At 45.7% G+C, this 13338-nt stretch overlaps 1 protein-coding gene across 1 annotated transcript in view; it reads right to left on the bottom strand.

The window, feature by feature from the left end:
- The window catches only part of LOC141077384 (uncharacterized), a 143312-nt gene that overhangs the window by 12766 nt on the left and 117208 nt on the right, over positions 1-13338 (bottom strand). The window contains exon 8 of the mRNA XM_073564284.1: positions 7700-8011. Within this exon, the coding sequence (XP_073420385.1) occupies positions 7700-8011 (312 nt within the window). The remainder of the gene's footprint in view (positions 1-7699; positions 8012-13338) is intronic.

Raw genomic sequence — 13338 nt, forward strand, 5'->3', positions numbered from 1 at the left:
TCTTATATAAATGGCTGTTCCCGTTTGGTATATCTATACATGGAGAGGGTAGGCAAATAATGGTTCGGACCCCTGAGGATTTAGCCAAAGTATGGGACGCTTTTGACATTGCACCTATGGATATCCCTTCTTGGCTACCTCTGGACATGGATCATCACACACCTCCTCCCGTCTATGCTTATAATGGAGAGCAGGGTGGCTGGGTCATAGGAAAGAAACGCTCGACTCCAAAAAGAGGGAAATCTGGAATGGAGAAGGAGATACCTCCCTGAGCTTTTTTTAGGTTTCTTTAGGTTGCTTTTTTCCAATACTGGAGCCGGACCCCTCGGTCCGCTCAGACATGTTCTATTTTACCTTAGCTTGCTAAGTTTGATGTTTACTCATGTGTTGATATCATTCAATTGCTATATAAGTTTACATGCGCCACTTGTGTGTCGGAAATGTTTTTTTTTTCCTGTTCTGTTATGGGAGGTATGTTTGGCCCCCTACCTCTGCTACAGACAGGTAGTCGGTTCTTGTTATATTTCTCTTGTTTTATCTTAGTAATTTTTAGGTTTTTTGTTATTTTTTTCATTTTTTTGTTTTTTTTTTAATTTCGGTGGTTTGATGGCAGAGAAATTTTTATTATTACTTCCTTTACCAAACTATGGGTGACAAGGTAAACTTCGCTACTATGACAGTGGCCTCCTATAATGTAAAGGGCTTACGTTCCCCGAATAAGAGAAGCCAAGTAATGAATCTTTTACACTCAAAAAAGTCTAGTATAGTTTTCCTGCAGGAGACACATTTTAAAAAAGGGAGAGTCCCAGACATGTCTAGATCTCACTACCCGACCTGGTACCACAGTGCGGGCGGTTCGGCGTCCAGGGGAGTGAGTATTGCTATAAAAAAAAATGTTCCCTTTGTTTTAAGTGATTGTTTATCGGATTCAGAAGGCAGGTACATTATAATTAAGGGCTTTTTGGCCAACACTAAGATTACCCTATGCAATTTATATGCCCCAAACAGGAATCAGATAGGTTGGCTGTGCAAAACAATGAATATTCTAGAACTTTTTACTGAGGGTCTGTTGTTGGTAGGAGGGGATTTTAATGTATCTTTGAACCCAGTTTTAGATACTTCGTCGGGCAGGTCGGCTCTTTCTCAAAGGGCGCTGAGAAGATTACACCTTTCATTACAAAAATTGCATCTGATAGACCCTTGGAGAACACTTTTTCCTTCGGGCAGAGATTACACTTTTTATTCCCATCCGAATAATAGCTATCACAGAATTGATTACCTATTGATACAAACAACTAATCTCCAATTAGTTAGGAAAGCTAATATAGATATCATCTCTCTCTCGGACCACGCTCCCATTTTTCTTGACATAGAGATAAAAACTCTACCACGGCCGGCTGGGTCATGGTCACTGAATGAGACACTGTTGGATTCGGATTCCCACATTGCAAAACTGACAAACACTCTTGACTTCTTTTTTCAAAATAATTTGCACTCCGGCCCGCCCTTGCCTATGGTATGGGAATCACATAAAGCAGTAATGAGAGGGGAATTTATAGCCCTAGGCTCCTATTTGAAAAAAGAGCGAACAAAAAAGGTTGTGTCTATTCTACATCAAATTAGTTCCTTCGAGAGACTACATAAGAGATCTCAGGTAAATAAAACATTATCTGAACTGACAGATCTGAGAACCTCATTAAAAAACCTTTTAAACATTCAATCAGCAAAAATTTACATGAGAAGTAAGCAGAAGTTTTATCTTCATGGCAATAAAAGTAGTAAGCTTATGACATCTCTACTTAAGAAACAAAAAGAAAAGACGTTTATTAGACAACTTAGAGCTTTGGATGGCTCTCCAATTCTCGAGACTGCGGATGTTGCCAGGGAGTTTAAAACCTTTTATGAAAATTTATACAATTTAAATACACCGGATAACATGCAGGAGCCAGTCACAGCCTTAGCAAAAATTCAAGAATTCCTGGCCCCATTACATCTCCCTAAAATAAATCTTGAAGGCCAGTCCTTGCTGACTGCCCCAGTTACCCCAAAAGAAATTTTAGACACTCTCTCTACTATTCCGAACGGAAAGGCACCGGGCCCAGATGGTCTTCCCATTATCTATTACAAAAAGTTTATAAAACCACTGTTACCTCATTTAGTGTCTCTCTTTAATTCCTATTTAGAAGGCCAGCTTCCTCCTAAACAATCCTTAGAGGCATACATCACAGTCCTCCCGAAGGAGGGTAAAGACCCCAATTAATGCGCTAGCTACAGACCAATATCACTGCTTAATGCAGATATTAAGATGTGGGCTAAAATTTTAGCGGGCAGATTAAGTAATTTCTTACCTAAGCTAATTCATGCAGATCAAGCAGGCTTTGTACGAGGCAGGGAAGGGAAGGATAATTCTACTAAAGTCATTCAGTCTATAATGTTTGCTAAGACTCGGGGTATGCCCTTGATGCTCTTGTCGACGGATGCTGAGAAGGCTTTCGACAGAGTGAGCTGGAGGTTTATGGAACAAGTAATGATCAGGTTTGGCTTCCCCCCTCAATATATAACAGCAGTCCTCTCGCTTTATTCTCAACCGACGGCCAAGGTCAGAGTCAACGGCACCTTGTTAAATAGTTTTGGGATTAATAACGGGACTAGACAGGGTTGTCCCTTGTCGCCATCTTTGTTTATTTTAGTCATAGAAACTTTGATACAAAGCATCAGGCAAGACCAACGCATAGAGGGGTTGTCGGTGGGTCGGAGGTCACTTAAAACTCTAGCTTTCGCAGATGATCTGCTTTTCCTTATCTCCAATCCATCCCAAGCATTCCCAATTATCCTTTCGGCCTTTCATCATTTTAGTCTCCTTTCTAATTTCAAAATTAATTTAACAAAATCTGAAGTGCTAAACATTGGTCTTCCCCACTCTCAGACCTCCACTATTCGTACGCAGATTCCATTCTCTTGGGCTACTAACTCTATTAGATATTTGGGAATAACGATAACTAGAGATCCCGCCAACCTTTTTCACAGTAACTACATTCCTTTAATTCAAAAGGTTGAAGGCCTGATGCAGAAGTATGGCCTACCCACTTTATCCTGGATGGGTCGTGTTAATGTGTTTAAGGCATATATAATGCCTATTATACTATATACCTTGAACATGGTTCCAATTCGGATTCCCCTGACATTTTTTGGAAAGTTAAAATCCCTTATTGGAAAATTTATTTGGAAATCAAAGAGGGCTAGGTTGCCATCTAAGTTTCTTTCTCGCCCTATCTCTTCTGGAGGATTGGGGGTCCCAGACCTTCTTTTATACTATAAGGCTATTCATCTTAGTAGATGGTTAAAGGTAGTGTCCTGTGCTGGAAGCGAGGAGGGGGATAGTGTTGACTGGGCTCTATTGGGCCCGAGGGGTTTACCGTATCTTTGGACTAAGGCTAAACCGCCGGCCTCTCTTAGGTTGGATGAAGTAACTACAACTACGTTGCGTATTAAGAGATTGGTGATGGGAGAGTTCCCGGAAGATACCTTCCCCTCGACGTTGACACCGATCGGTTCAATACCCTATCTGTTAGACTTAGATTTTCAAGACCCATACAATTTATGGTCCAACCTCCCTAGAGAAACGTTGAATAGTTTTTATAGTAATAGCATCTTGCGGGAGGGGTTTTGGCCACCAGGTGCGCTGACTCAACCAACTAATTTTCTCCAAAAACAACACATCAGACGTACACTTTTACAGTTTGGACGGAGATTCCCGTCTAAATCCAATTGGTCCTGGTTAGATATTATGATTAAACTTCCATTCCCACGGCAAAAAATTATATCTCGCATTTACTCACATCTCATCTCTCCGACTGTACATTCTAAACCTTCGTTTATACACTCTTGGGAAATAGAACTTAATACCACGTTTACAGAGGACCAAATATCTAAAATGCTGTCAAATGCTCGGGGTTTTTCCAGATGTGTACTCCTGCAGGAGAATTCTTATAAAATATTGACTAGGTGGCATTTAACTCCAGCTAAATTATTCCAGTTAGGCCTCGCGGATAATGACGATTGTTGGCGGTGCCTCAATTCGAGAGGACACCATTCCCATATATTCTGGGACTGCCCTAGATTGAAAGTTTTTTGGGAGGGAGTTGAGATAGTTCTCAAAAAATTAAGACTAATAAAAGTTGATCTTAGAGCCACGGAGGCTCTTCTTTCATGTCCGTCGAAAGATTTTTTACCAAAAAAACATGGGCTTCTTCCACTGATGTTAAGTGCGGCGAGACAGTTAATAGTTGCCCATTGGAAGGATGTAGCTCCTCCCACGTTGGGAGAATGGTATGCTAAAATAAATCAGATCTCTCGCTTAGAGGAGCTGTCTAGTTGGGAAATTTATAACCATAGAACTTATGTGGCGACTTGGGCCCCTTGGAAAAAGTATTTGGAAGATAATCCTCCTTAAGGGCATTTTAGAGTTTCTTAAGCATAACTGAATCTGATGGCCTCTGCTATGGGGTTCCTAGCTTCACTGCTCCAAATATGACAGCCCAAATGTAATGTAGTGCGATGTGTTGCTTTTTTGAAGTGCACCCAATCAATGTTTGTGCTCATGCCGTCAACCACATGATGTTAATGTTAATATTGTTGATATTGTATATGTCTATGTATCCTTTTACCCTTCCCTTTCTTTTACCCTTTTCTCCCTTACCTATTTTTCCCTCTTTTTTCCCTTCTTCCTCGCCCTAAACCAACCCTTACTTAACATTTCGCCAACTATACCGGAGAACTGGTGTTGTGTTTAATGGTGATGTTTAAACTTTCAAAATAAAGAATTTAAAAAAACAAAAAACTGAGGCATGAAGGGGAACCATGAGCATTGATGCCCTAATTTCATACATGATATGACAATGAGTAGCGGCCATCGGAGCCGGGACCGGCCAGACACAGCACAACTAAGCTTACGTGAAGGAGACCGGCCTGACTGAGTGCTCCCTAGAGGACACAGGAGCCTGGAGAAGGTACTACGTGCCAACAGAGCTATTGGAGGTCGGGGGTTGAGGTTTCATTGCCTGAAGAAGCCAAGAGCCAAAGACGGACCTGCGAGAAAAGAGAGAGCGACTTCCCGAGGTGCAGAATATTGGCAGGAGCTCCGGAGAGCTAGTGCTCTGGAGAGCTGGCCTCCCACTGGCTGACAGCAGCATTAAATGGCGCGACTTCCAGCGTGTGTACCAGGTACCCCAGATGGTCTGGTGGGGGACTGAAGGGTTGTCATAGTAGCCGGAGTTCTACTGAAGGCCGGCATTGCTGCAGACTTCATTCACCTGTGAAGCCTGAGGCTCTACGATCATCGTGACAGGTTCAGTTCCCCTCGGGGGACTACACAAAACCTGTTTTTTCTCATCCAGTCAATGCAGATATAGAATTCATTTTACCATACATTGAGCACCATGAAAAGTAAAGTCGCACCGACAAACAAATGCAACAATCGTGTCGTTGCATGTGCTCCACCACGGGACCAATTACTGCATCAGCCCGCGCACCGCTCATTCCTGGGAAAATGAAAAGTGAAGGAAGGCAGAAAATGGTGACAGAGCAAGGCTGTCCTTGTTGGTTTTTTGTTTGCTTTTTTCTTTTTATGAAATTTGTAAAAAAAAAAATTCACCACTTAAAGGGAATCTGTCAGCAGCATTGTGTTCAGTGACTACACACAGTGTCAGGTCAGCGCCGTTATACTGATTACACTGACACCTGTCAGCAGGATTGTGCTCAGTGACTACAGACAGTGTCAGGTCGGTGCCGTTATACTGATTACACTGATACCTGTCAGCAGGATTATGCTCAGTGACTGCAGACAGTGTCAGGTCGGTGTCGTTATACTGATTACACTGATACCTGTCAGCAGGATTGTGCTCAGTGACTACAGACAGTGTCAGGTCGATGCTGTTATACTGATTACACTGATACCTGTGATCAGGATTGTGCTCAGTGACTACACACAGTGTCAGGTTGGCGCCGTTATACTGATTACACTGACACCTGCTGATGGAATCTATCTTGTGGTTGTTTTGTTGTCAGCAGGATGCATTATGAATACCCAATCAGACACCACATACATGAACCCCGCCTTAGGGCATGAGAACCTCATTAACACAAAACTGAAAATAAAGATTCCACAGCAACCACAAGACGGATTCCATCACCAGGTATCAGTGTAATCAATAGAACGGCGCCGACCCGACACGGTGTGTGGTCACTGAGCACAATCCTGCTGACAGGTGTCAGTGTAATCAGTATAACGGCGCTGACCTGACACTGTCTGTAGTCACTGAGCACAATCCTGCTGACAGGTATCAGTGTAATCAGTATAACGGTGCTGACCTGACACTGTCTGTAGTCACTGAGCACAATCCTGATCACAGGTATCAGTGTAATCAGTATAAAGGTGATGACCTGACACTGTCTGTAGTCACTGAGCACAATCCTGATCACAGGTGTCAGTGTAATCAGTATAACGGTGCTGACCTGACACAGCACCGACCTGACACTGTCTGTAGTCACTGAGCACAATCCTGATCACAGCTATCAGTGTAATCAGTATAACGGCGCTGACCTGACACTGTCTGTAGTCACTGAGCACAATCTTGATCACAGGTATCAGTGTAATCAGTATAACGGGCCGACCTGACACTGTAGTCACTGAGCACAATCCTGCTGACAGGTATCAGTGTAATCAGTATAACAGTGCTGACCTGACACTGTAGTCACTGAGCACAATCCTGCTGACAGGTATCAGTGTAATCAGTATAACGGCGCTGACCTGACACTGTCTGTAGTCACTGAGCACAATCCTGCTGACAGGCATCAGTGTAATCAGTATAACAGCACCGACCTGACACTGTCTGTAGTCACTGAGCACAATCCTGATCACAGGTATCAGTGTAATCAGTATAACGGCACCGACCTGACACTGTCTGTAGTCACTGAGCACAATCCTGATCACAGGTATCAGTGTAATCAGTATAACAGCACCGACCTGACACTGTCTGTAGTCACTGAGCACAATCCTGATCACAGGTATCAGTGTAATCAGTATAACAGCACTGACCTGACACTGTCTGTAGTCACTGAGAACAATCCTGCTGACAGGCATCAGTGTAATCAGTATAACGGCACTGACCTGACACTGTCTGTAGTCACTGAGCACAATCCGGCTGACAGGCATCAGTGTAATCAGTATAACGGCGCTGACCTGACACTGTCTGTAGTCACGGAGCACAATCCTGCTGACAGGCACTTTAAAAGAAAAAAAATAATCTTTTGAAGTCTAGTATTGCCTAATCTCACAGACCTGGAGAGTTCTATTACTGGCTACTTTTTCTGCACAATAAATGCCGTAAAAACAAGGCCCCAATGGTGGAATTACATTCTTTTCACCATTTCATCCCCGCTGGATTTTTTTCTCACTTGTCTGTACATCACACTGACTGTGACCAATGGATGGTCAAAAAAACCTATCGCTCATCCCACAAAAAAACAAACCCTCATACAGCAATGTCAACAGAAATCTAAAAAAAAAAGTCAAGCGATAAAAGAAGAGGAAGACACCACAAAGGTGCAAAAACCAAGGGTTGGGGGTGGCGGTAACCTTGTGGCTGAGCAGTACATGCATTTCCTGATATCTCCAGGACAGAACCTCTCTGATAATTACCTCCCAGGGTCAGTCTGAGATGCTTCTCAATGGTCGTTCCGCAGTGAGTCAGCTCCAGACGGAAGTCCTCCTGATGACAGGTGTGATCTGCGGTGAAGTGCAGCTCTATGGTTCCCCAAAACGTCGCTGACTCCGGATCTTCCTGAAAAGTCTCCTTCCACTTGTCTGATGGCAGCTTAGTCCGACCTTTATACCACTGAACGATGCACTCTCTAGGGTACAAGTGGTCGACGTCACAGGATAAGGTCACTGCCGAGCCGGACTCCGGAGTAGCAGGATGACAGCGAATATCAGAGACCTGAGGTTCAGACACTGCAAGAAAGAAGGTACAGATACAGTACAAGGACATGGCATACACAGTACAGGGACGTGGCATACACAGTACAAGGACGTGGCATACACAGTACAAGGAAGTGTCATACACAGTACAAGGACGTGGGGTACACAGTACAAGGACATGGCGTACACAGTACAAGGACGTGTCGTACACAGCACAAGGACGTGGCATACACAGTACAGGGACGTGGGGTACACAGTACAAGGACGTGGGGTACACAGTACAGGGACGTGGCGTACACAGTACAGGGACGTGGGGTACACAGCACAAGGACGTGGGGTACACAGCACAAGGACGTGGGGTACACAGCACAAGGACGTGGGGTACACAGCACAAGGACGTGGGGTACACAGCACAAGGACGTGGCGTACACAGCACAAGGACGTGGCCTACACAGCACAAGGACGTGGCGTACACAGCACAAGGACGTGGCGTACACAGCACAAGGACGTGGCGTACACAGCACAAGGACGTGGCGTACACAGTACAAGGACGTGGGGTACACATTACAAGGACGTGGCGTACAAAGTACAAGGACGTGGGGTACACAGTACAAGGACGTGGGATACACAGTACAAGGACGTGGGGTACACAGTACAAGGACGTGGGGTACACAGTACAAGGACGTGGCGTACACAGTACAAGGACGTGGCGTACACAGTACAGGGACGTGGCGTACACAGTACAAGGACGTGGCGTACACTGTACAAGGACGTGGGGTACACAGTACAAGGACGTGGCATACAAAGTACAAGGACGTGGCGTACAAAGTACAAGGACGTGGCGTACAAAGTACAAGGACGTGGCGCACACAGTACAAGGACGTGGCGCACACAGTACAAGGACGTGGGGTACACAGTACAAGGACGTGGGATACACAGTACAAGGACGTGGGGTACACTGCACAAGGACGTGGGGTACACAGTATAAGGACGCTGCGTACACAGTACAAGGACGTGGCGTACACAGTACAAGGACGTGGGGTACACAGTACAAGGACGTGGGGTACACAGTACAAGGACGTGGGGTACACAGTACAAGGATATGGCGTACACAGTACATGGACGTGGGGTACACAGTACAAGGACGTGGGGTACAGTCACAGATAAATCCACCAAACACTTTCTCCAATAAAACCACCAACAATCTCCAGCCATGCAGCACAAGCTACCTCTGACAAGGAGTGCTAGCCAGGACCCAGATTATATAGGAGATGGGAGGAGCCAACAGTGCACAGCTGAGCCTTAATGCAAGAAAGCTTCCAGGAGCTCTCAACTGAGCAAATTAACCCCTACACTGCTAGAAGAAACCTGCTCCGTTTAATATGAAGTTGAAGTGCTTCTAATCAGTGCAGGAGTAGGAGAAATCAGATGCTGCAGTCTTCTGGCTCCTCTCTGTTGCAGTATCCCCTGTTTCACAATGATTGATCTGCCCAATGTCTTTTTCTCTGTCTCCCTGTCCACAGAGTGCACCTCTTATTTTGGCTTCACCCACAGAGGTGCCCAGTATGCATGGGCAGTCTTTGCTCAGGGAGCCGCTATCTCCTCTTCCTTGTTTTCCACATCCTTAAAGACTGTGCTAGATAAGTGGCACCCCCTTGATCCATCCACCATACTCTTACAATATGTGGATGATCTTCTTTGCTGCATCACGGATCAGTTATGCCCAACTGAATACCAATCTCTGCTGAAATTCCTAGCAGAACATGGGTGCAACGCTTCAGAAGACAAATTCCAGTTGTGGAAGTCCACCGTCATCTACCTTGGGCATTGCCTGTTTCCAGGCACTAAGCATCTCAAGATTAGGGCTATACTGAAAGTGCCCCTCCCTAGATCTACTAAATCCCCTTGGATATTTCTGGGCCTGCCCAGTACTACCGTCTCTGGATTGGAAATGTCTCTAGTGTCGTGGCCTCTTTATTCCAATGCCTCAAAAATGAGCCATTTATTGTCATTCCCGAGGTAGTTGATGCATTCCACACCATCAAATCTAAAGCCCAGTGCATGTAAGGCAGGAGTAAGTCAAGGCGCTATACCCAGACATGAACGTTTACTCTGGATCCATAGATCGAAGATTTCATCTGAAACGCCTGGCAAGGTGCAGACCCTATTGCATCTACCCAGGGACCAGGACTACAGATACGTGTACATGAAAGAATGAACGGGGCCATGTATGGTGAGATTTTGAGTGTAAACCTCCTTCCATCAGCAAGGGCATTGAAGAGGATGGGTCTTTCAGCATGATAATGATCCCAAGCACACCGACAGGACAATGAAGGAGTGGCTTTGTAAGAAACATATGAAGGTCCTGGAGTGGCCTAGCCAGTCTCCAGATCTCAACCCCATAGAAAACCTTTGGAGGGATTTGAAAGTCCGTGTTGCCCAGCGACAGGCCCAAAACCTCACTGCTCTAGAGGAGATCTGCATGGAGGAATGGGCCAACACACCACCAACAGTGTGTGCCAACCGTGTGAAGAATTACAGGAAACGTCTGACCCAGGGGCGTATCTAGGGGGGGCAACCGGGGCAGTTGCCCTGGGCGCAGCCGGCAGTGGGTGCAGTCCGGGCCGCAATGCAGTGGTCCGCAGTGTCCTCCCTGGCGGCTGCGTTATGCCGCCCCCCTGGCCTGAGAGCCGACGGTTCTCTGTGTCAGCTGTCAAGCTGACAGCTGGCACAGAGAAGGTGCGCGTGCCGGCTCCCAGGGAACAATTGTACTGGCGTCTGTTTAGACGCCAGTACAATTGCAGCTCTGACCGCCGGGCCAGAGCGATGTCAGCAGCGCGATCAGGTCATGTGATCACGCTGCTGACGTCACTCCCCGGCGCCCAGAGTGAACGCTCTGCGCTGGTGGTAAGTGTGCTCCAATGTGGAGCTGAGGAAACCACCAAAGATGGGGGGGTGTTAATGTGTGGCGATGGGGTTAATGTGTAGTGGGGTTAATGAGTGGGGATGGGATTAATGCGTGGGGGGGGTTAATGAGTGGAGATGAGGTTAATGTGGGGATGGGGATTAATGTGTGGGGGGTTAAAGAGTGGGGATGGGGTTAATGGATGGGGGTTAATGTGTGGGGATGGAGGTTAATGAGTGGGGGGGTTAATGAGTGGGGATGGGGGTTACTGTGTGGGGGTTAAAGAGTGGGGATGGGGGTTACTGTGTGGGGGGTTAAAGAGTGGGGATGGGGGTTACTGTGTGGGGGGTAAAGAGTGGGGATGGGGTTAATGTGTGGGGGGTTAATGAGTCGGGATGGGGGTTAATGTGTGGGGGTGTGGGGGTTAATGAGTGGGGATGGGGGTTAATGTGTGGGGGGTTAATGAGTGGGGATGGAATTAATTTGTGGAGGGTTAATGAGTGGGGATGGAATTAATGTCTGGGGCGTTAATGAGTGGGGATGGGGGTTAATATGTGGGGGATTTGGAGTGGGGGGGTACATAATGTGTTGGGGGATTTGGGAGTATGGATGGGGGGTTAATGAGTGGGGATGGAATTAATGAGTGGGGATGGGGGTTATTGTTTGGGGGGGTTAATGAGTAGGGATGGGGTTAATGTGTGGGGGATTTGGAGTGGGGGGTACATAATGTGTGGGGGGGATTTGGGAGTGGGGATGGGTGGGTTATTTAATGTTTGTGAGGGATTTGGAGTGTGGATGGGGGGTTATTTAATGTGTGTGAGGTATTTGGAGTGGGGATGGGGGGATTTAATGTGTGTGGGGAGATTTGAGGACACAGAGTATGTATGAGGAAACAGTATGGGGGTTGGGTGCAGACAGTATGGGGAGCGAACGGGTTAATATATGTGGACATAGTATGGGGAGTCGGGGGTATGTGTGAGCAGACAGTATAGAGAGTGAGGGGGTAAATATATGATGAGACAGTATGGTGAACAGGGGGATGTTAGAGGAGGGAGGGGAATAGTGTGAGGCGACAGTATATTGCAGATATTTTTATTTAGGAGCATTATAATGACACTTCTATCAGGAGAAGATGGAAGTCTGCAGAGACGGCTGTGGATGAGAAAACTCATCATGGGGTCTGGACAAGAAGAAGAAAAGGAGAACGACTACAGAGACGACGTCATCTATAAGGTACCTGGATGTAAATGTTATTTGTGCTACTGACTTATGATTTTATTTGTTAGGAGCATTACAGGGGTTGTCCAGGTTTTTGCTGAGTCTGCAGTCATTCTATGTAACTGCAGACTTCTGAATTCTCACAGTGCTCACTGCACACTGTCAGGATTCTCTCGTGCCGGTAATTTACATACATGCGGTCACATGCTGACTAGACGTGTGTGGCCTCACTCAATGAAAATGAACGGAGCGAGGCCGGGCACGTCTAGTCGGAATGTGGCCAGAAGTATATAAATCACATACTTGTGCTGACATGACTGTACATCGGCAAGGGAGAATCCTAAAAGTGTGCAGTGCATTCATTGTGAGAATTCAGAAGCTGCAATGTCAGAATTCAGCTCTGCAGGTTCCAGTAGTCATCACACGGACACTTCACTCATACGCGACTTTCATACTTGACAACGAGCTTCTCTTCCTGCTTTCAGTTTTTTACTGAACATTGAGAGCATTAGGGAGAGCAGCTCCTGGGTACAAGTGGCTAAGTGTGCAAGTCGCATATGTACTTGGTGTGTGTGTGTGTGGGGGGGTTGCCGAACCAAATTCTTGCCCCGGGTGCCAGGAAGCCTAGATACGCCTCTGGTCTGACCTCTGTCATTGCCAACAAAGGATAGATGACAAAATATTGAGAGGAACTTTGGTTAGTGACCAAATACTTATTTTCCACCATAATCTGCAAAATAAATCTTCCCAAATCAGACAAGGAGATTTTATGGATTTGTTTTCTCATTGTGACTCTCATAGTTGTGGTCGACCTATGATGTCAATTACAGGCTGCTCTCATCTTTATAAGGGGGAGAACTTGTACAATTGGTGGCTGACTAAATGTGAAGTACAGTATTCAGGTGTACAGGACATCTTGTTCTCCAGGATCCATTTTTGTGCTTGCGACGCCATTTTGTTGTTTACAAGATAAATTTTGTAATTAGGTGAAAGTTCGCAGCTGTTCTGAAACTAGACTGTTCTATCCTGTAGAAGATATGAGATATGAGACCCTAAAAGAATGTGCTATTGTTCTATTCTCTACGTCACGTAACTAGGGACATATTCCGGTTTTCTTGCAATACTATTGGCTTATAAAGTGAATGTATTACAATGAGGTTATTGGTAGTTGAGAAATTTGCATAATTAAGCAAAAGATTATAAAAGAAGTGACTAAAATAAAGGGGACTAGTGATCT

This window comes from Dendrobates tinctorius, unplaced genomic scaffold, assembly GCF_039654945.1.
Source record: "Dendrobates tinctorius isolate UK_male_01 unplaced genomic scaffold, ASM3965494v1 ptg000445l, whole genome shotgun sequence".
NCBI lineage: Eukaryota > Metazoa > Chordata > Amphibia > Anura > Dendrobatidae > Dendrobates > Dendrobates tinctorius.